This window comes from Amblyraja radiata, chromosome 2 (assembly GCF_010909765.2).
Source record: "Amblyraja radiata isolate CabotCenter1 chromosome 2, sAmbRad1.1.pri, whole genome shotgun sequence".
NCBI lineage: Eukaryota > Metazoa > Chordata > Chondrichthyes > Rajiformes > Rajidae > Amblyraja > Amblyraja radiata.
The window spans coordinates 14,828,257-14,850,508 of record NC_045957.1 but is presented as its reverse complement, the minus strand read 5'-3'; the positions used below and the strand labels follow the sequence as shown (position 1 = coordinate 14,850,508).

Below are 22,252 nucleotides of genomic sequence, written 5' to 3'. Positions count from 1 at the left end.
GAGCACTGCTCTCTGGTTGTGGTAGGATGATTCAGTTGCCTGATAACAGCTGGGAAGAAACTGTCTCTGAATTTGTTGGTAGTAGAGGCTCCAGCTCAATTTGTCTGCAATGAAAGCCTGGACTAGCAGGTGTTTCTCTTTTACAGTATCGAGAACATTCAACATGACTTGACAATAGTGATATAAACGGCAACCAAATTGTTTGTTAATTGAGCATTCGTCTTATCATACATAAAATGAAAAGCATCATTTTGTGGCCATATGTGGTTAAAACAAAATATGTCTCCCGCAAATGCAGTCTGAAGTGACCTGGATTGTTACTCTGGATCCCCTCATAAAAAGGTTGTTCACCGCTGTTTTATTCTAAATCTCGTTTATTCCTTGGTTATTCCCAAAGTCACCAGACTGAGTAACACAGGGGGCAGGCAGCCTCTCTGGAGAGAAGGAATGGGTGACGTTTAGGGTTGAGGCCCAACTTCAGACTCAGAGCCGTGGCGAGGGAAATTGGAGATACGGAAGGGTGCAAAGATAATGTGAGGTGTGAAAACAACAGATTAAAGCAGACGATGATCAAGGAAATGTAGAATGGTTCATTGTTGGCTAAGGGGAAGGTGACAACGAGGCATGCAAACAGTAAAATTAATCAGGAGGACAGTGATACCAGTGGGAGAACTAGGGTGGGGGAGGAATGGAGATAGAGAGAAAGCAAGGGTTACTTGAACTTAGGGAAATCAACATCATACTGCTAGGTTGTAAGCTTTGTACCCTTCCATATCTCCAGATTCCCTCTCCCCTGATTCTCAGTCTGAAGAAGGGTCTCGACCCGAAACGTCATCTATTCCTTCTCTCAGAGATGCTACCTTTTTACTCCAGCATTTTGTGTCTGTCTTCAATGTAAACCAGAGATTTTTAGATAGGCACATGGAAGTGCAGGGAATAGAGGGACATGGATCATGTACAAGCAGACCTGGCATCATGTTCAGCATATGAACACTGTAGGCCGAAGGGTTCAAACTCGTGCCGTGCTATACTATGTTTTGTTAAGGAAGTGTGGTGGATCGCAGCTTCAGAGAGGATGGGATTTTTCCACTCTTAACCTGTTGCTGAACCAAAAACCTGGCCTCTATCATTAGTTTATTGCAGAAGCAACCTGCAGAACTATGCCTCCATCTATCATTGCCTAAATCCCTACTCCATAGTAATACCTACAGTACACAAGAACAATAATTGCCTTATGGTGCTTACTGCTCAGAGTACGTGGTGCTTCTGCAAGCATAAAGTCAAAGGTAAATATGCATGCATTAGTTAGTCTAATTCCTAATGCAGAAAGAACTTGGATCTTATTGGTTTTGACCCAAATGTTGCCTCTATGATATGCTGCTTGTCAAATTAACGTAACAAAATTGGAGCAAAGATAATATAATGAAGAGCCCCGAATGATCATTGTACGGCAAAAGTCAATAGATCTGCCTTTGTCTTTCAATCTTAGTGTAAGACCATCAGGAATTCATAGGTTTTCAATTTAGATAGTGATTTGTGATTTTGTTTGAATTTAATAGTGTTTTCTTATGACAGTATGATCTTATTGAAGGATAACATTAAAGGGCCTGTCCCACATAGGCGACTTTTTAGGCGAGTGCAGGAGACTCTGCGCTCGCCTCATGATCGCCACATGGTCGCCACGTGTTCGCTGGTGGTCTCTGGTGAGTCTCCTTCATGGTCGCGAGGAGTTCCGCACTCTGGGAACTAGTCGCGGCCTCAGTATGGTCGCAGCAAATATTTCAACATCGTCATGGAGAAAATCGATAATCCTGTAGTCGTAGGTGCAGTGGTAGTGGGGTCACCATGTAGTTGCAGGTAGTCGGAAGTAGTTTTAGAGTTAATCTCCTTTGCTGACTGGGCATTTTCATTGGCTCATTGGAGAAATAAATACGTAAGCACGAGTTTTCAGAATCAAGGAAAACCGACCGGTAATGTTAAATGCCCGCCAAACTTCACAGCTGTGTATCTCTGGCTTATTAAAAGTTGTCTGTCTTCTTAAAAGTGTCTCCACTCCTTCTCCCCCCTTCTTCCCCCCCCCCCCCCCTCATCTCCCCTTCTCCCCTCCACCCTTCTCCCCTCCTCCCCCCCGCTCTTGTAAAGGACTTACCGTACACTGTGCTAGCCGTTTTAACCTTCCTGTTCATCGCGGTGTGTGTCTGTATCACCTCGGCTTCGCACCGTGTGAATTTCAGACAGCGCTCCCCCGCTTTCCCTGGCCCCCACTGTGTGTGTGTGTGTGTGTGTCTGTGTGTCTGTGTGTCTGTGTGTGTCTGTGTGTGTCTGTGTGTTGTGTGTCTGTGTGTGTGTCTGTGTGTGTGTGTGTGTGTCTGTGTCGCTCTTGACACTCGCTCTTCCACTTCCTCGGGTTTGCAGGCGAGTGCCGCGAGCTTGCCAGTCGCCGGCAGTCTGCTTAAAAATCCCCCAAGTCGGACAGGCCCTTAAGAGTTAATCTATTCATCAAATTAATGCACAAATGTCCTCTACACCCAATTACCTGCAGCATAGTTAGTTATATAGAGACTTGGTCATTAATGTCAGGACAGGGAAACAGGCCCTGTGGACCACAACGTCTATCCCAACCATCAAGCTCCCTTTGCATTCATCAACCCTAATCCCATTTTCTTTCCCACATTCTCTTAAAGTCACTCCTGATTCTCCCACTCAACTGCAAACCAGGAGCAATTTGCAGTGGCTGATTAACCCAACAGTCCGCACATTTTAGGGATATGGGAGGAAACCGAACGAAGGAAGGATATGGGAGGAAGCCCACATGAGAGGATATGGGAGGAAGCCCCGCTGGTCTCACATCGCCCACCACCACTGGGCCTCCTTCCTTATAAAATGTAGCGTCAGATTTTCTCTCCATTCAATGCACAGGAACAATCCCAGAATCTTAAAAAGTTGGGAGTTGATAAGCAAAGCATCCACAATTTCTATAGCCACCTCTTTCAAAGCTCTAAGATGCAGACCATCAGATGCTAGGGATTCATCAGCTTTCAGGCAAATTATGCTTCTGAGTGCAATTGAAGGATATTTCAGATGTCTTTTGGTGGGAAGAAATGGGGAGAAAGTGACCGGTTCCTTTTGCGAAGATCCTTTGGGATTTAACCTTGAGCCACCTTGCAGAGCTGTGAAGGGTATCAAACCTACCTCCCAAAGATGTTGACTATTAACTCAGCACGGTGACACAGTGGTAGAATTGCTGCCTTACAGCGCTTGCAGCGCTGGAGACCTGGGTTCAATCCCGACGACAGGTGCTGTCTGTACGGCGTTTGTACGTTCTCTCCGTGCCCTGCGTGGGTTGTCTCCAAGATAGTCGGTTTCCTCCCACACTCCAAAGACGTACAGCTTTGCAGGTTAATTGGCTTGGTATAAATGTAAAATTGTCCCTAGTGTGTGTAGGATAGTGTTAATGTGCGGGGATCGCTGGCCGGTGCGGACCCGTTGGGCCGAAGGGCCGGTTTCTCTAAACTAAACTAAACTAAAACTAAACTCATGACCCTTTGCAACTGAAAAGGTAAGCAAATCTCAAATGGCACCATTTAGTTCAGCAGGAGGGATGATTTGATACGGGATATGGCAGAGGATGCATGATCCTCCGCATCTGGAAAGAAACCTCTTTTAAACCTATTCAGCTCAGGATATGGTCAGAAACTACTCAAGTGGGTTAACATTAACTATCCAGTGGTCCATCAGGCTGCTGAGTTTCAGTTGTATTTGGTCAAATAGTTTCTGTGTGAAACGTATATGTTATTTTCTGGAAAGTTGATGTCACACAAAATGGTCATTTTAATCTATCCCTTGCTTTGTCTTGGCCTTGCTTCCCTCGCTGGCATCGTGGAATGATAGCGGAAGGTAATTAATTTTGTTTATTGTTATGTTAGTGACAACATTATTAACTTGCATTGATTCTATGCTGAAACAAATGTGTTTTAAGCAGTCATACCGACCATTTGAAGTTAATGGTGCAATATTGATGTTGTTTCTATCATAGTTACCATTGAAGGATATCTGAAGCAACCTACTACTAATTCTAATATGTTATAAGTTGGTATTGATGTTGTTTTGTTGTAAGTCATTGTCATAGAGTCATAAAGTGATACAATGTGGAACCAGGCCCTTTGGTCCAACTTGCCCACAACAGCCAACATGTTCCATACAGCCACCACCCTTTGTGTGAAAAAGTTACCCCTCAGATTCCAATTAAATGTTTTCCCCTTCACCTTAAGCCTATGACCTCTGGTCCTCGACTCACCTACTCTGGGCAAGTGATTATGTGGATCTGCCCGATCTATTCCTCTCATGATTTCATACACGATACATGTATTTAGTGATAATTATTCATTATACATGCGGGTTTATTTTAAGTATTTTAGTCCTTGCTTTTTTTTTGGAATACATTCAAGAAGGTGGAATAATACTTATTCACACATTAATTTTCCCATTGGAAGGCTTAACTGGGGACACTGTTACCCTTTAACACAATTTCGATTTATTCTGGTCAGGCATCATTTTGCTTCTTTTATCAGTATTCTGAGATAATTGAGTATGCTCAAAACTGTTCAAATTTATTGAACATCAGATTACCACTGGTCTGGAAAGGTTATTTTATTTTCCCAGAACCAGAAACTGGTTTGCAATGTTCTTAATGAATGTAATAGCACTTATAAAGCTGGTAGAGGTTTGAAACAAACAAAACTACTCTTGGGGAGGGTGTGAATCTCACTCCTGCTCCTCACTCACTGATAGGTGGCGCCATAGAGTGTGGCAGCCTCGCCTGCAGCTGTTCGTTTTTCACCCCTTTTTTAATTTTTAGTTTGTTAAAAGTTTTGTTTTGGAGGCCTTTTAGTCTTTTTTATGTGGGGGATGGGGGGGGGGGGGAGACTGTTTTTTCTAGTCCCTACCTGGGCGAGGATGCGTCCTTCCTCCGAGCTGCATCTTCGCCCCCCTCCTCGCGGCCTACCACCTGGATTGGCGCGGCCTTTCTTGCCGGGACCGCCCAGAGCTTCGAGCTTCAGCTTCAGCTTCTGAGGTACCATCGCGGAGCGGGCGATGCCTTACCCGGGTCGCCGTGTGGAGCTCCGGAGTGCTGGGACTGCCGACTTCAACATCGTGGAGCTGCGGGGTCTGCGGAGCATCCAGCCTCGGAGGCGCTGACTTTAAACACCGCGGAGCTTGGGATCTCTCGCCGAGATCGCCAGTGTTGGAGCTACGACCAGTGCGGCCTGTGGACTTTGGAAGCCGCAGTCTCCGGTAGCATGCGGCCGTTTCGGAACTCCAAGCTGCTGAAGAGTGTTCTTCCGACGCTGGAGTTCCATCATTCCGGCCAGAGGGCCTGAAACATCGGGCCGCCGTAGCGGCGACTGCGGAGGCCTCAATAGGCCCTGACCACGGATGAACATAGAGGAAGTGGACTGAACGTTGCTGCCTTCCCTCACAGTGGGAAACATTGTGGGGGGATGTTTTTATGTTTAATGTTAAATTCTTTAATGTTGTGTTTATTTTATTGGTGTGCTGCAATGGCAACTCAAATTTCACTACACCTATTGGTGTATGTGACAATAAATGTCCTTTGTCCTTTGAATCTCATCCACTTAATCCTCCTTAGGTTCATGCCAATGGTTAAATTATAAAATGAGATTTGTTAAACTTGGGGATGGATATGGGAAAATAATTGGGAGGGTTTATGATTTAACTGAAGTTTCCAAGACATTCTGAGAAATCTTAGGAATTAGATTGGATTATTTCACTAGACCAGGGTGGTGGAGTTGAAGAGCTATTTCTTAAGTCAGAGGGTGGTGAATCTGTGGAATGCATTGCCTCAGATGGCTGTGGAGGCCAAGTCAATGGATATTTTTAAAGTGGAGATTGAAAGGTTCTTGACTTGTAGAGGTGTCAAAGGTTACGGGGAGAAGGGGTTCAGAGGAAAAAATAGATCAGCCATGATCGAATGGTGGATCAAACTCGATATGCCGATTGTGGTAATTCTGCTCCAATGCCTTGTGGTCGAGATGGGGGAGGGACAGAGCAGTACGTCTAATGTGTAAGACTTCCAGAAGTGAAGCTCATGTGCACAAAGGTGGTACATGTTTGCAACTAACCTCCTCAAACCTTTGGTTAACTTCTTCATTTTAAATCTTTTTATTTTTGTAACCTAAAATTGCTCATGGATATGCAGTAGCTGTACTGAGTGGTAGAACAGTTTGAGGCACTAAATGGCCTTGTGTTCTCAAGGGTCCTATCTGTGCAGTAAATAGCTTTGTTGTCTGTGGTTGGAAAGTTGCTGGAGAAGATCCTGAGGGATAAGATGGACCCGCGTCTCGAAAGATAGGGCTGGATGTTTTGTGCATGGGAGATCATGTTGGCTGAATTTGATTCATTTTTTGAAGAAGTAACCACAAGGATTGATGAGAGCAGGGCCAGAGATGTGGTCTCATAGGCAGTGATGATGGTTATCAGGAAATACAGCAGGTAAGTGGGCTGAGGATTGGCAAACTGAGTTTAATTCTGAGCTATTGCAATTTGGGAAGTTGCACCAGTGCGGGACCTTCATAGTGAATGGTAGAGCCCCGGCGAGTGTTGCGAGTTGAGGGATTTAGGAGAACAAATGCACGTACCTGAGTATAGCATCACAGGTAGATATAAGATTGAAAGGGGGTGGGAGATTGCAACCTTCACGTGGTCTGCCGTGTTTTGACGAATGCACCTGGCGTGCATCAAATAAGATCAAATAGAACAAGTTGTCCTACAGTTTTAGGCTGTGCACGCCATACGCAAGAAGAAGAAATTGAAAGAAGGCTTTTGGCCTGCTTGCCTTTATCAATCATTATCAATCATCCAATAAGATGATTTGGACGAGGATGTACATGGCAAGATTAGCATGTTTGAGTGTATGGGCCAAATGAGAATAGCTTCCCTATCTAGAACTAGGGGTCATAATCTCAAATAAATGTTGACATTTTGAATTGGGACACAAATGACTCTGGACTGTAGAATCTGGAGCAAGAAGCACAATGTTGGTGTTTCCACATCTCCTGCCAGAACTACTGAGTTCTTCCAGAAGTGTCTTTGGCATTTGGAATCTTTGGGATTTTCTATCTCATGGGACTGTGTCTAATCAGTTGATAAATGTATTTAAGAACAAAATTGATAGATATTGGGTACAAAAATATGGGGGTTTATTATTGATATGTGTACCAAGATACAGTGAAATATCTGCTATCCAGTTGAATTATAGCCGAGTACAATCAAGCCACACACAAGTGCAACAGGTAGTGAGTGCAAAGAGAAAAATACCAGAAAGCAGAGTATAGTGTGATAGCGTTACAGTTTCACAAAAAAAAGTGCAAGGGCTGCAAGGGGGTGGGTTGGGAGGTCTGGAAAACACACTTAGATTATGAGAGAAAAGATCAGCAATCTGATAACAGCAAGGAAGAAATTGTTCCTACATCTGGTGGTGCGTGCTTTCCAGCTTATGTATTTTCTGCTTGGAGAGGGGAGAACAGGGAAGGATTGGGATCATTATGTTGACTGTCTTCCTGAGGTAGCATTATGGAATAGATGTTGTTGATGAGGGGGAGGCTGGTATATGTGATGGATGGAGCTGCGTGCACAACTCTACAATTTCTTGTGGTCTTGGACAGAGCTGTTGCCAAACTAAGCTGTGATGCATTCCGGTAGTATGCTTTCTAAGGTGCATCTTCAGAAGTCGGAAAGAGTCATTGGGGATATACCAAACCACCTGAGTCTTCTGAGGAACTAGAGGCATTGGGGCATTTTCTTGGCCGCGGCTGCGGCTGCAATGTGAATGGTCCAGGATATATGCTTGGGAACTTGGTCACAATTACCTCCATTTCGACAGAGAAGTATATACCACCGGGTTCCCTGAAATCAATAACTGGACCCTTCGATGACATTGGGGGTGAGGTTGTTATCTTGACAGCATATTACTTAGTGCTCTCCTTCCTGTACTCTGTCCCTTCATTGTTCGAGATCTGGCCCATTACAGTGGCGTAATCTCCAGACTTGTAAAAGGAGTTGGTGCAGAATTCTGTCGCACAATCGTGAACATGTAGGGAGAATGCTTCCTTTATGGGGCACCACTGTTGAGAATTATTGTGGAGGATATTTTGTGCCAAATGTCATTGACTGTTATGTCGGTAAGGATTCAATAGCAAAGGGGTATGTTCAGGAGTTTGGAGATGAGTTTGGTTGGGATTATGCTATTCAAGGCAGAACTATAATCAATAAATAGGAGTTTGATGTAGGTACCTTTATTATCCAGAAGTTCCACCGATGAGTGTAGGGCCAGGAAGAAGCCTTTTGCCATGGGCCTGTTGTGACAGTCGGTGAGCTGCAGTGGACCAAGGCTGTCGAGGAGGTTGGAGTCAATGTGTGTCATGACCAGCCTCTCAAAGTACTTGATGATGGTGGGTGTCGGAGGGCGATGGGATGATGGGATGGGAAAATGGTGTGAAGCAAAATATGAACATTAGTCTGGTAATCGTTAAATGGTGATCCTTGCCAAACGTGAACCAGTTGATGGTTTCAGCATTGAAAGCTGCAGCCCCGCTGGTTGCATTTTCAGCTTCATTTAAAGTTCTGCGTGTATTTCCCTGACAGAAACTTCAACATTAAACTCTAGGCTTTGCAGATGAGACATTAAAGCACCGCAAGTGACGTCATAGAACTAGGCCCAAGGATTTACAGTATCTGTTTAATATTTACCTCCCAATTACTATTACTATACAAATCATTTGGTCTTCATCACACCATGTTTATGGGAGCTCGCTGCGTGCTATTCTTAAGCCTCATTTCCTTTACTACAACAGTGACTACACTTCATAGTTTGTAACATTCTGAAGCCATGAAGAAGAGTTCAGTACGTTCAAGCATTTTATTATCGGAATATGTTTTTCTTCAAATATTTTGGCTGTCCAAGGAAAATCAGAATCTAAAGATCTTAGATTTGACTTTGAATAAGTGTTAATTACTGTCTACTGTCAACAATTCTGATTTTGAATGGTGAGTTTTTTAAACTAGAGGACTCCGTTCCTGGCTGCTTTTGAAGAGTTTTTCCTTTTTTAAAAAAAATATAAAGCTGTAACCTCACCAAATGTATCTCCATTTAGAAAAATGAACTATGAACTTAAAATCTGGTTGTTTTTTTTAATTCACTTTTATATTTGTGTAAAAACCCACAGGGAGAGTGTTTGCAAATTCCCATGATTCTGCTTGCTTACTGGGAATGCGTAGGCGTACCCTGGTGTTCCAGCCTGTATCAGAACTGAGAGATATAACTGATTTTAAGTAAGTATGATCATCAGTTCTAAAAAGCTTCAGGTTGGTAGGTTATACATGTAGCTTTTTCCCACCAATTTATTCTATCCTTGTCTCAGGTTATCTGGTGTCTCGTCACCACTCTCCACTCGACTAGTTTAGTTTAGTTTAGATACAGCGCGGAAACAGGCCCTTCGGCCCACCGAGTAGGCCCCGACCAGCGATCATCCTGTACATTATTATCCCACACACACACACTAGGGACAATGTACATTTATACCAAACCAATTAGCCGACAAACCTGTACGTCTTTGTAGTGTGGGAGGAAACCGGAGCAAACCCAGGTCACGGGAAGAACGTACAAACTCCATACAGACAACACCCACAGTCAGGATCGAACCCGTGTCTCTGGCACTGTAAGGTGTTCAGTAATCATTCTCCACTTCACTTGACCAATCCAATGTACACTATCCAGCTTCCTATCTTCCACTGTACATAAACGTAAGCACATCCAAACTCTGCAATCAGTATTCAAATTCAAACCAAGAGCCAAATATTCAATTTTAAAATTCTCTTCCTTATTTTCAAATCCTTCAGTACCTCCACCTCTTCATATTTCTGAACACCTCTTCCAATCCCGCAACCCTCCGAGATCTTTGCAATATTTTCTCTCCAATGCTTTGAAGCACCGTTTACTTTAGTGAAGGCATCGTGCGGATAGATGTGTTAATTTTAGTTGGGGGTTTCACTGTTATTGACGACTGTTCTTGTGTTACAAATTATCGTGTAAAATCTGTGCCCCCCAATTGCAGAGAAAGGCTGATAATGGCTCATCTAATGCAATATAATTCCCATGCAGTAAAGGTGGAGGCAACACCATGACTTTAAAAAGGAGTTAACTGATAATTATTAAGATTTTTATTAAAGACAAGAGGACTAGACAATAAATTCTAGAGAATGAAGACTTGATGGAAACCCCACAAAGGTCAAAATGAAGAAATTGGTTGGGTTTTTACAACTGATGAGTGGAGAGACATATACCAGATAACTCTTGAATAGCTAACACAAACACAAGGAACTGTAGACACGGGTTTACACAAAAGTAACGATCCTGGTCAGGACCCTTCTTCACACTTTGTGTCCTTTTGAGTAAACAAGTTTCTTCCAAACTCTGAACCTATCTAATAGCATTGAGATTTCATTCAAAGCTCGGAGAGTATGTTAAGAGCTTACAGCCTCAGGGAATCTGACTGCATTAAAACAGGTTAGAATATGTTTGAGGGGTTAAATGAAGACTAGGCTTATTAGCTTAATTAATTAATGTGCAACTTTTGACACTGACGAGTTATTAATTCCTTCTCAATTATATTATATTTAATCTAAATCTGTGCCAAATTTCAAGTAGATACCAGACATGGGTCATGAAAGTTAAATTCTAGACACATTTATTGATGCTCAGCCCATAGCCTATGAGGTGTGAGGAGTCGTCAATTTGATTTGCTGCAGGTTTTTTGGTGAAGGTACTCCAGTGTTGTTGAGTAGGAAGCTCCGGAATTGGGGGCGGGCAAAGATTTTGTGAATCCCAAAATCCTGGGGTGCCGCGCGTCACTGCCTACGCCACCATGCCTCACCACGCGCAATGCGCGCATAATGCACGCCATGTGCGCATCACAACGCGTGCGTCGTGACGTGCAAATTATGTCGCGTAAATGACGAGCAAATGACGCCCAGGTGGGACAGGCCCTTTACTGAATTGCTACCGTGCTTGAAGGTCAACTCACACTTACCACAGAGGGTGGGTGGTGCAGAGCGCTTACACAGAACAGCAGATAAGTCAGAGACAGGCAGCCTCTCTGGAAAGAAGGAATGTCTGAAGAAGGGTCTCGACCCGAAACGTCACCCATTCCTCCTTTCCAGGGATGCTGCCTGTCCCACTGAGTTACTCCAGCTTTTTGTGTCTATCGTCGATTTAAACCAGCATCTGCAGATCCTTCCTCCACAGATAAGTCAAAGGGGTGGTCATGTCTTGGACAGGCAGCCTCATGCTGCAAATACTTTGTATATTACAATACTGAGGTTGGGATGGCTGGGGCTGGAGTACCATGTCTAGCCTTCAAGAAGAGCAAAGTGGAATTTACAATTCCCCCCCAACTGTGTTTTCAGGCATCGGATTCCAAAGGAGCAGTGGTGGATGGATCTTCGGCCAATGATGAAGATATTGGCCAAATACAATGTCGACTTCGACATGCCCATTGCTGGAAAGATTGAGCACCTTAGGCAAAACGGTACATTCGAAAGCCGTAACACCATTGCTATTTAAAAAGTCAGCTGTACGAAAGTGGTTACACAACGCCCCAGCTTGTTTGATCAACAGCATTTATGTTGCCTCGCAGAGGATAAAAGCAGCTTCTAATTTGCTCTGTAAGTTAGGTATGTTGTACTGTTACTTTTTATGGAAATAAAAGCAGGCATCCTGTTCCCTTCATTACACATTCACTCAGGCTATAACCCAGCCACTGGTACAAAGTGGAAGAATTGGTTTGTCAACATTGCCAATGGAAAAAAAGTTACACTTGTCGTACATTTTAATCGCTTCTCATTGCACTGTTCACAAATATTTATTGTGTGGATCACCTTCTTGAAAGAGAATAGTTTTAATGTGAAAAATCTAAAAAGCATATTTATGAGATCAATGTAATTCATGTGTTGTAGTGAAGTGGAAGATGTTGTTTTATTTTCCAGCTTCAAATAAAACTGCTCTGGCTGGTCCTGCACAGATTTGCATTTGGTTTGACTGATTACTTTCTTAAACAGTGTGAGAAAGACAAAGAACTAGAAGCGGATTAGTCTTCCCGATCCAACTCCGACATTCAATAAAATCATGGAGACATAAAGGAACAGCAGACATGAGGCGCGACGGTCCCGCGAGTCTTCATGCGCCCGCACAGCCGCCTGGAGCACGTGACGTCATTTGAAGATGGACACAAATGCAGTGATAACTCAGCGGACCGGCAGCATCTCTGGAGAGAAGGAATGGGTGACGTTTCGTGTCGACTCTTCTTCAGTCTGAAAGAAGGGTCTTGACCCGAAACGTCACCCAATGCTTCTCTCCAGAGATGCTGCCGGTCCCGCTGAGTTACTCCAGCATTTTGTGTCTATCTTCAATTTTCTTGGCCCCGCTCTTTTTTTTTTTTTTTTGTTTTTGTTTTTTTTATGAAACTACTTTTATTCAAAAAATAAAATAAACATAGAGTATTAACACAATCAAAGACTGCCTATGTTGACAGTTTACAAACAAACGATCATCAAATTAATATAACGTCAACTTTATCAACAAAACACTCGACCTCCAACGGCAACCAGCATTCACGGAAGGCCTCCAAAGTCCCCATGGACACCGCATGTTCCTTTTCTAGGGACACGCGAGCTCGGACGCAACCCCGGAAAAGGGGCAGGCAGGCGACCGCTGTGCGGCCATCGACTGCCCGCTGCCTGGACCCGCGAATGGTCATCTTGGCCAGACCCAGGAGCAGACCGACAGGGAGACCCCCTCCTCCCTCCCATCCATCCCCCCTCTGTACCGGGTGCCCATAAATTAATAGCGTTGGACTAAAATGTAGCCAAAACTTGAGGAGCAGCCCTTTCAGATATTCGAACAGTGGCTGCAACCTCTCACACTCTATGTACACATGGAACACGGTCTCTTCCTCACCGCAGAAATGACAAGCAGGGGAAGAGTCCGTGAACCGGCTCAAATACCTATTACAGGCCATGGCTCTGAGCAATACTCTCCACCCCAGGTCCCCGATGTAAAGGGTGAGGACTCCCTCGTAGAGAGACCTCCACTGGGGACCGCTCCCCTCGTCAGGTGGTAACACGGACCGCCAGGTTGTGTCTGGACGGAAGACGAGGGCGAGGAAGTGGAGAGTGTGCAAGAGCAGCCTGTACAGTACGCGCCTCTCCGCGTCACAGAACGGCACGCTGGGCATCTCGGAAAGGCGGCTCATGTTGCATGGGGCCGGCTCTCGGGGAGGGACCCGGGCCGTGGGCCCTACGAACAATTCCGACTGAGCGGGGGTAAGCTCGTCCGGAATCCCTCCATGCACTTGCCTCTCCTCAACACCCACCATCACAGCCACGACACCCCCCTCCCCCTGAGGAGCAGGGCCCTGGCTGAAGGTGACCAAATTCCTGGCCTTCAGGAGGTCACGGTAAAAGCCAGGCAACTACCGCCTAGCGCGTCGACTCATGCCCGCTACTGGGAGCCGTGAGCCCTCCTGAAGGCAGCGCCCCTTGCGGAAAAAATATGTCGCCAGCACGTGCCATTTAGGAGGGTAGTCTGAGTAGACGTACCTCCGCAGGGTCCTGAGTCGGAGAGCTGCCACCTGGGTACGAATACAGACCAGCGCCTGACCACCCTCCTCCAACGGGAGACTCAGAACCCCAGCAGAGACCCAGTGGTTCCTCTCACCCCAGAAGAAGTTGACCAATCTCCTCTGTAACATGGTTATAAAATAAGAGGACGGGACCATAGTGGCCATCCGGTACCACAGCAAAGAGGCCACCAGCTGGTTTATAACTACAGCCCTGCCCCAGTAAGAGAGCACACCAAGTAGGCCGGACCAACGTCCCAGCCGGGCGATTACCTTCGCCTCCAGCTCCTGCCAGTTCGCCGGCCACCCCCCCTCATCAGCCCCGCTCTGGGAGTAGAGGTGGGGGCGGATCCGAATCCGCAACGGCCGTGAGCCCCAGGCCGAGTTCGGCGATCGTTTGCCTGCTTCTGCTGCTGTTGGAGGTGAGACATTGCGTCGCGCCAGGGTTTTGGGCCTGTTCGCACTTTGGCCGTCATTTACGCGACAGGCCGTTGGCGCGCGAAGATTTAGTTTGGTACAAAATCCCGGAGAGCTGCGTGATACCGCGCACAACTCCATACCTCACCTCGCTTCTCAGTGGGACCGGCCCTGCGCGGCCACACGATGCCCGTGCGCCTCAACGCGACGACGAGGTCGTGTAATTTGCGTGCCAAGGACACGTAAGTGGGACAGGCCATTTACTCCAGCAATTTCTGTTTATCTTCAATTTAAACCATCTTCTGCAGTTCCTTCCTACACATATTTGTGGTCTTTCTCTTCCCCCCCCCCCCCAAATAAATACTTTTCAATTAATTGACAAACACTGCACGCTCTATTCTTTGCATTACTTTCATAGCATTACAACAATTTGATCTGGTCAACCACAAACACTAATGCCATTATTGACAATATCTCGCTTCTAAACCCCTTGATGTATTTCATAAGTTCAGAACATTACTGAACATAACAGCCCAAAGCTGCTTTAATACGTATCACCAACTCTATGATTTAATGACCTGTTTCCAATCTATCAGTATAGATATTCACTGGTCTGACTGATACCAAGTCCCCAATGGTTGGTTGTCCAAAGTGATCAATCTCGTTTTTTTCCCTGCTGCAGTTCCTTTTATCGTCCTGACCCAAAGCAGCCATGTTGTACCTTTCCTCATCATTCAGGCCACCTTTAAAACCCCATCTATTAATTTTATGAGGGAGGAATAGAAAGGTGTCCTTCACTGGTGTTGCTGCCTATCTTCACCTCTAAAGGGATCTGCAGTACCACCTACAAACAGCTCCAACCCGGTCTGGCTCATAGAACATATTTACAACCATTTAACAACAGGCCGTGGGGGCCATAACGTCTGCGCCGAATATGATGTTAAGTTAATTTATGCTGCCTGCAAGTGATCCATATCCTTCCATTCCCTGCATATCCATCTGAAGAAGGGTTTCGGCCCGAAACGTTGCCTATTTCCTTCGCTCCACAGATGCTGCTGCACCCGCTGAGTTTCCCCAGCACTTTTGTCTACCTGCCTATCTAAAAGACCCTTTAATGCCATTATTGAATCTGCTTCCTCATTGAATATTCAAGGAGGCAGTTCACCATCTACCTTGTTAATCCTCTTCACATTGGATGCCGCAGGATAATCTCTAGTTCTTTTAAGCACTGAACTGTAAATCAGTGACAGTTCTACACGACCGAACAATTTCAACACCCCAGTGCCTTCCTTGGTGAGTGGAGGGGCGAGAGTGGTGTACATCTTCTGTTATATACATTAAAGCTAGATCCCTTTTCTCACTCTCGCCTTGGTCAATGCCTGGAGCAACGTCACTAAGAACTGATTGAACACGTGAAATAAAAAAGAGAAAGTGCCGGGAGCATCCAGCAGGGTGGGCAGCATCCATGGAGAGAGAAGCAGAACCAATGTTCCACATCAATGATCTGGTTCTAGATCACCATGTTTTGGTCGCGTTTTCTACAAATGATTACTTTTGGAAACACTTGCCTAAGATTTCTGGGGAAACCCAGAGTCCCCACTGAAGGGTGGTTATCACCCAAGACCCAAATGAACAAAAATCACTGAGCTTTGAGTGTTTCCAAAATCGCTTCCTCAAAGAATCGTGGAAGCAGAGTCCTTCAGTGTTTTAAGAGAGTAGTAGGATGCCATTGTTGATATAATTTCTGCTGATCCCGCTTGACTTCTATGCATCAAGTCCTCTCTTCAGGTAACCCATCCCACAGATAATAACAAGTTTGTTAAATTATTGGACATTTTATAGCACCCAGAGGAAGGCAGGTCCAGATCTCTTCCCTCAGGCATTATCTTATTACAGTCCCAGTATAAATCTAATTATCTGCAACCCACAATCATATCCCTAGCCTTAAATATTTATATACAATGTAATTTATTTTTAGAAGCAACCAGGATATCTTCTGACAGGGTTGTGATCTCTCCTTTACACAGAGATAGAAAAGTAATTTCTGACCAAATCCCCACATCTTCTCCTCTTTGCCAGATAAGTTAAATATTCACAATTAGCCTAAATCCACTATTTTCAAATTGTGAATTAGTTATAAAAATTATTGGAGACATCGAATTTCCTGTCACCTGAGGAAGTAGAGGTGTAGAGGTTCTTCTTGGATGTTGCTTCCATGTGGTTGGTCCACAACAGATTGTTGGTAATATTTACGCCAAGGAACTTGTAGTTCTCAACCATTTCCACTTCAGCACCATCGAGGCTAACTAACCCTGACCTTCCCATCCATGCTGACTTGAACAATCTGCCCAACATGCGCCTGAAGTCCAGCCAACCCTTCTGGTCTTCAGCCAAATCCCTGGAAGACTTTGACTCCACGACAGAGTGGCACAGAGCCAGGAAAGATGCCAACACCAACAACGGAGATGTCATCACAGACCCCACAGTGAAACCACCGGGTTTTGACCTCCATCGCAAGCAATGGCTAACCCTGAACAGAATCCGCACCCTCCATGCAAGAACAGCCCCTCAACTGCATAAGTGGGGGATGACAGACACCCTTACTTGCGACTGCTGACATCCAGACCAGACCATCCCACACATCGTGAATGACTGCCAACTGAGGCTTTTCCCTGGTGACATCAAAGTCATCCACCCAGTAACTGATGCTGTCCTGGCCTGGATGTCTCCCCTCGACCTACAACTTTAGGCTGTGCACCCCATACACAAGAAGACTTCAGCACTATTGGTGCAGATTGGAGCATGTACTTCTTCACGTTTCCTGCAGTCAATAACTAGCTCCTTGAGGCAGAGGTTGTTGATAGGACCACGGTTTTGTCCAACAATCTACACATACACACATTAAAGCAATATTTGAAGTGAACCAGATTGATAAGATTTAAACATTAGAAGCATTGACCTTCCAAACAAGTATCATTGGCATAAATGGATTATTAAGTTATTCGCAATTATATTCCTTTTCAAGTGCGATCCACTGGAATCCTTTGCTCAATTTCCATACTTTCACTGCTCTCCCGTTATACCTTCCAGTTGCCTTAAGCCACTGTCCCACTTTCCAAAGTTACTCACGAATTCTCCCAAGTTTTCCCCTTGATTCAAACTCGGAGATGCCAGCCGTAGATACTTGGGGCTATTTATCTTACTCGTGGACATTTTTCAACATGCTGAAAAAACGTCCCGACTTACCTGATGACCCGAGTACCCACGGCTGACATTACGAGCCGCTACGAAATATCTAGACTCCTACGGACTCGCTATGGACATTCTCCAAGTTTGAATCAAGGGGAAAACTTGGGAGAATTCGTGAGTAACTCGGGAAAGTGGGACAGGGGGTTTACAATGACAATAAATGTAACGGGTGAATTAAAAAGAAACTCTTCAGATGAGCAAGGCACTGTTACCGTAATCTAGCTGTATATAGACAACAATTGAGTTACCTGCATATTTGTGTAACTTTAAGAAACAGTTTTTCCCTTTAGCAGAAATAAACGATGTTGTAAATAGAAAGCTACCAATTTAGGTTGACGACCCTTTATCAGACTACAAATGCTGTCTGTATTGAGTTTGTATATTCTCCCTGTGACCTGCGTGGGCTTTCACCGAGATCTCCAGTTTCCTCCCACACTCCAAAAACATACAGGTTTGTTGGTCAATTGGTTTGATACAAATGTAAATTGTCCCGAGTGTGTGAGGTAGTGTTAATGTGCGGGGATTGCTGGTCAGTGCGGACTCGATGGACCGAAGGGCCTGTTTCTGCGCTGTCTCTCTAAACTAAACGATCTGATGATGAATCCAATCAGTTTGCACATTCTCTATTTACATGGGTTACTGCTGGTTATAAACACAAAATGCTGGAGTAACAGCGTGTTAGGCAGCATCTCTGGGTAGAAGGAATGGGTGTACTCTGAGGAATTCGGAATTCTGAAGGTCTCAACCCGAAATGTCACGATTCCTTCGATTCAGAGATGCTGCCTATTACTCCAGTATTTGTGTCTATCTTCAGTGTAAACCAGCATCTGCATTTCCTTCCTACACGGTTTCTGCTGTTTACACAAGTCTCATTCCACATTCCAAAGAAACTGGCAGGTTAATTGGCTGAGTAAATCACCCCTTTTCTAGTTCAGAGGCAAATAAAATCAATGGATGCACACGAGAGAGAATAAGTTGCAGAGGGTACAAGAAAATAACCAAAGGATAAATCAGACCAATGGGATTGTCAGAATGGACCCAATGGGCAGAATAGTCTCCTTTTGTGTCATTATTTATGAGCTGCAATGGATGGGACGGAATCGGTGGGTGGCGCGACTCTCGTCAGCAGCGGCCTCTGCAGTCCGTCTGCGTTTTTATTATTTTATGTCTATGTTTTTATGTAGTTTTTGTTATTTTTTGTTGGGGTATGTGTGTGGGGGGCTGGGGGTGGTGTGGGGGGGAGGGGGTAACTTTTAAATCTCTCCCTGCACGGGAGACCCAACCTTTTCTTTGTCGGGTCTCCGTTGTCGTTGGGGCTGCAACGAGGAGCGGCCTCCAACAGGAAGACCGGGGGCTCTGGTGCCGACTACTCACCTCACCGTCACGGGGCTGGCCGAGTCCAGAACGGGTGGAGCTGTGGTGGACGCTGCTGCCACCCGACCTCCTGAGTTTCGGTGGCTGCAACTGCAGGTTTGGCGGACGGCAACACCGGGAGCCCGCGGGTCCCTGCTGGGAGACCGCTTTTCGGGGCTCCCGCAACGGCGACTTCTCCCGCCCGAGTTGCGGGGTTGAAGAGCTCCTGGAGCGGGGTCTGCATCACCGCCCCGTGCGGCTTGGAATGGCCGCGGGACTCTGCGAGCGCACGCCGGGGGCTCTAACGCCAAGAACCCGGTGTGCGACCTTGCATCACCCGGCGCGGCGTTAATGGCCGCGGGACAATCGCCATCGCCCGCCGGGGGCTTTGACTTTGACTCTGACATCGGGGGGGAGAGTGCAGTGGAGAGATAAGTTTTTTTGGCCTTCCATCACAGCAATGTGATGGATGTTTATGTAAATTAAGTTGTGTCTTGGGTCTATTTGTTTGTAATGTATGGCTGCAGAAACGACATTTCGTTTGGACCTCAAGGGGTCCAAATGACAATAAATTTAATTGTATTGTATTGTATTGTATATCTAACATTATCCATTATTTCTCAGATGTTATCTGCTCTGCAGAGTGCCTCCAAACAATGTCGACATCTACCCTATGAAGTATTTCACTTCTGTGCAAATATAAAACAGGACTTTGCATTAGTCTAACGGGACAATTTACGGCATGGAAATAGATCACTCAGCTCAACTTATTCAACCTACCAACCAAAATGCCAATTTAAGCTAAAATTAACCATTCTCCTGCATTTGGTCCATGTCTCTTTAACGTTTCCTATCCGTGCACCTGTCCAAATGTTTTAAATATTACAACTGTACCTGCCTGTACCACTTTCTCTGGATGCTCGTTCTGCATCCCCACTACCCTCACCATTAACACTGAGGCATGAAAAAAAATCAAAGACAGAATACAAGAATGAAACATTGCTAATAGGTTTTACCATTACATAAAAGTTTTATTTTAGATTACTAAAAAATACAGATGTTTAAATTTCTAAAGCATAAGGAGGTCTCACAATTGCCCATCTGAATGGTCTGCATAAACCACTTGTCTTAATCTCTTCCAACGAGGATGCTTTGCATAAAATGTTCCAGTTAAGTCAAGTGACAAATACTACTTAAATAGGTTGGAAAGAATTGTATTTCTGCTGGCAAATCACATCGTAACAGAATTAACAATATTTCACATAATTGTAGAGAAAACATTCAGCATGATTTTTCCTCAAAATCATTTTTTTCTCCTCCAAGAGCTGGATACGTTACTTGCCTTGAATTTTAACAAGCATTAGGAATCCATATTTACTCTGTTGTAGCAGCTGCAAACTTAAAATTGAGGTAACAAGGAACTCCACTGAATTGTGCCATTCGCAAAATCTGAGAACCTAGTCTTTGGATCAAGAACATTGCTGTTTCCACATTCATCTCCTTCAGAATTAGGTGCAAGTAAACATCAATATTTCAGTGGAATCCACCTTGATCCTGTGTTACTTTGGGGAAGTGATAAGATCCTTGGCATTTGTCCTCTTATCCTTTATTACCTCTGCACCCAACTTGGATCTCGTTTGATAGAATCACTTTCAGGCCCTAAAATTGCAGCCCCACTTGTGCTTTGTCCAGCTATCAAATATCTGAAAAAAAAATCAATACAAAGAAACAGTGTTAATTGGAGCACAGAAAATGTTTTCTTTGGGTTAAAATAGTACAGCGTATTGTTAGACTGAGACACAAGGAACTGCAACTGCTGAAGTCACTCAGTGGGTCAGGCAGCATATCTGTAGGACATGGACAGGTGATATTTCAGATCGATATGCTCTTACTTTTTATGTTGAAACATAGAAACATAGAAAATAGGTGCAGGAGTAGGCCATTCGGCCCTTCGAGCCTGCACCGCCATTCAATATGATCATGGCTGATCATCCAACTCAGTATCCTGTACCTGCCTTCTCTCCATACTCCCTGATCCCTTTAGCCACAAAGGCCACATTTAATTCCCTTAAATATAGCCAATGAACTGGCCTCAATTACCTTCTGTGGCAGAGAATTCCAGAGATTCACCACTCTCTGTGTGAAAAATGTTTTCCTCATCTCGGTCCTAAAAGATTTCCCCCTTATCCTTAAACTGTGACCCCTTGTTCTGGACTTCCCCAACATCGGGAACAATCTTCCTGCATCTAGCCTGTCCAACCCCTTAAGAATTTTGTAAGTTTCTATAAGATCCCCCCTCAATCTTCTAAATTCTAGCGAGTACAAGCCGAGTCTATCCAGTCTTTCCTTCATATGAAAGTCCTGACATCCCAGGAATCAGTCTGGTGAATTTTCTCTGCACTCCCTCTATGGCAAGAATGTCTTTCCTCAGATTAGGAGACCAAACCTGTGCGCAATACTCCAGGTGTGGTCTCACCAAGACCCTGTACAACTGCAGTAGAACCTCCCAGCTCCTAGACTCAAAACCTTTTGCTATGAATGCTAACATACCATTCGCTTTCTTCACTGCCTGCTGCACCTGCATGCCTACTTTCAATGACTGGTGTACCATGACACTCAGGTCTCGTTGCATATCCCCCTTTCCTAATCGGCCACCATTCAGATAATAGTCCACTTTCCTGTTTTTGCCACCAAAGTGGATAACCTCACATTTATCCACATTATACTGCATCTGCCATGCATTTGCCCACTCACCCAGCCTATCCAAGTCACCTTGCAGCCTCCTAGCATCCTCCTCACAGCTAACACTGCCCCCCAGCTTCGTGTCATCCGCAAACTTGGAGATGTTGCATTAAATTCCCTCGTCCAAATCATTAATATATATTGTAAATAGCTGGGGTCCCAGCACTGAGCCTTGAAGTTGAAAGACTTCAACAACAAAAAAAGCTGCATCAAAAATAGTGTAGAAAGGAACTGCAGATGCTGGTTTATACAGAAGATAGACACAGTTGGGTCAGGTAGCAACTAGAGAAACGGGATGGGTGAAGTTTCGGGTCAAAACCTTCCTTCAGATTTAAAGTAGAGGGGAGGGAACTAGAGGTAGGAAAACATCAGAAAAAAATCAGGGCCAGAGGAACTGGGGTGCAGACAAAGAATGCGAGCACAGCCACACTGGGATAACAGTGTGAAGAATGGTCTCGACCCGAAACTTCACCCATTCCTTCTCTCCTGAGAAACATAGACAATAGGTGCAGGAGTAGGCCATTTGGCTCTTCGAGCCAGCACTGCCATTTAATGTTATCATGGCTGATCATCCACAATCAGTACCCTGTTCCTGCCTTCTCCCCATATCCCTTGATTCCGCCAGCCTTAAGAGGTCTATCTAACTCTCTTTTGAATGCATCCAGCGAATCTGCCTCCAGTGCCTTCAGAAGCAGAGAATTCCACAAATTCACAACTCTCTGTGTGAAAAAGTTTATCCTCATCTCAGTTCTAAATGGCCTACCCCTTATTCTGAAACTGGGCCCCTGGTTCTCCAA

General features: G+C 45.0%; 2 protein-coding genes across 4 annotated transcripts in view; one reads left to right on the top strand and one right to left on the bottom strand.

The window, feature by feature from the left end:
- LOC116986586 (phosphofructokinase, platelet) overlaps positions 1 to 12,097 on the top strand; it is a 118,661-nt gene extending 106,564 nt beyond the window's left edge. The window contains exons 21-23 of one of the 3 annotated variants that reach the window (XM_033042189.1): positions 3,892 to 3,897; positions 9,246 to 9,351; positions 11,485 to 12,097. In XM_033042189.1, coding sequence (XP_032898080.1) covers positions 3,892 to 3,897; positions 9,246 to 9,351; positions 11,485 to 11,641 — 269 coding nt within the window. In that variant the 3' untranslated portion in view covers positions 11,642 to 12,097. Of the gene's footprint in view, positions 1 to 605; positions 612 to 3,891; positions 3,898 to 9,245; positions 9,352 to 11,484 lie in introns of all 3 variants that reach the window. The other 2 variants (XM_033042186.1, XM_033042190.1) reach the window with 2 other exon arrangements.
- Positions 12,098 to 19,911: 7,814 nt separating this feature from the next.
- Positions 19,912 to 22,252, bottom strand: part of pitrm1 (pitrilysin metallopeptidase 1) — a 70,967-nt gene continuing 68,626 nt past the window's right edge. The window contains exon 27 of the mRNA XM_033042177.1: positions 19,912 to 20,416. Within this exon, the coding sequence (XP_032898068.1) occupies positions 20,323 to 20,416 (94 nt within the window). The 3' untranslated portion in view covers positions 19,912 to 20,322. The remainder of the gene's footprint in view (positions 20,417 to 22,252) is intronic.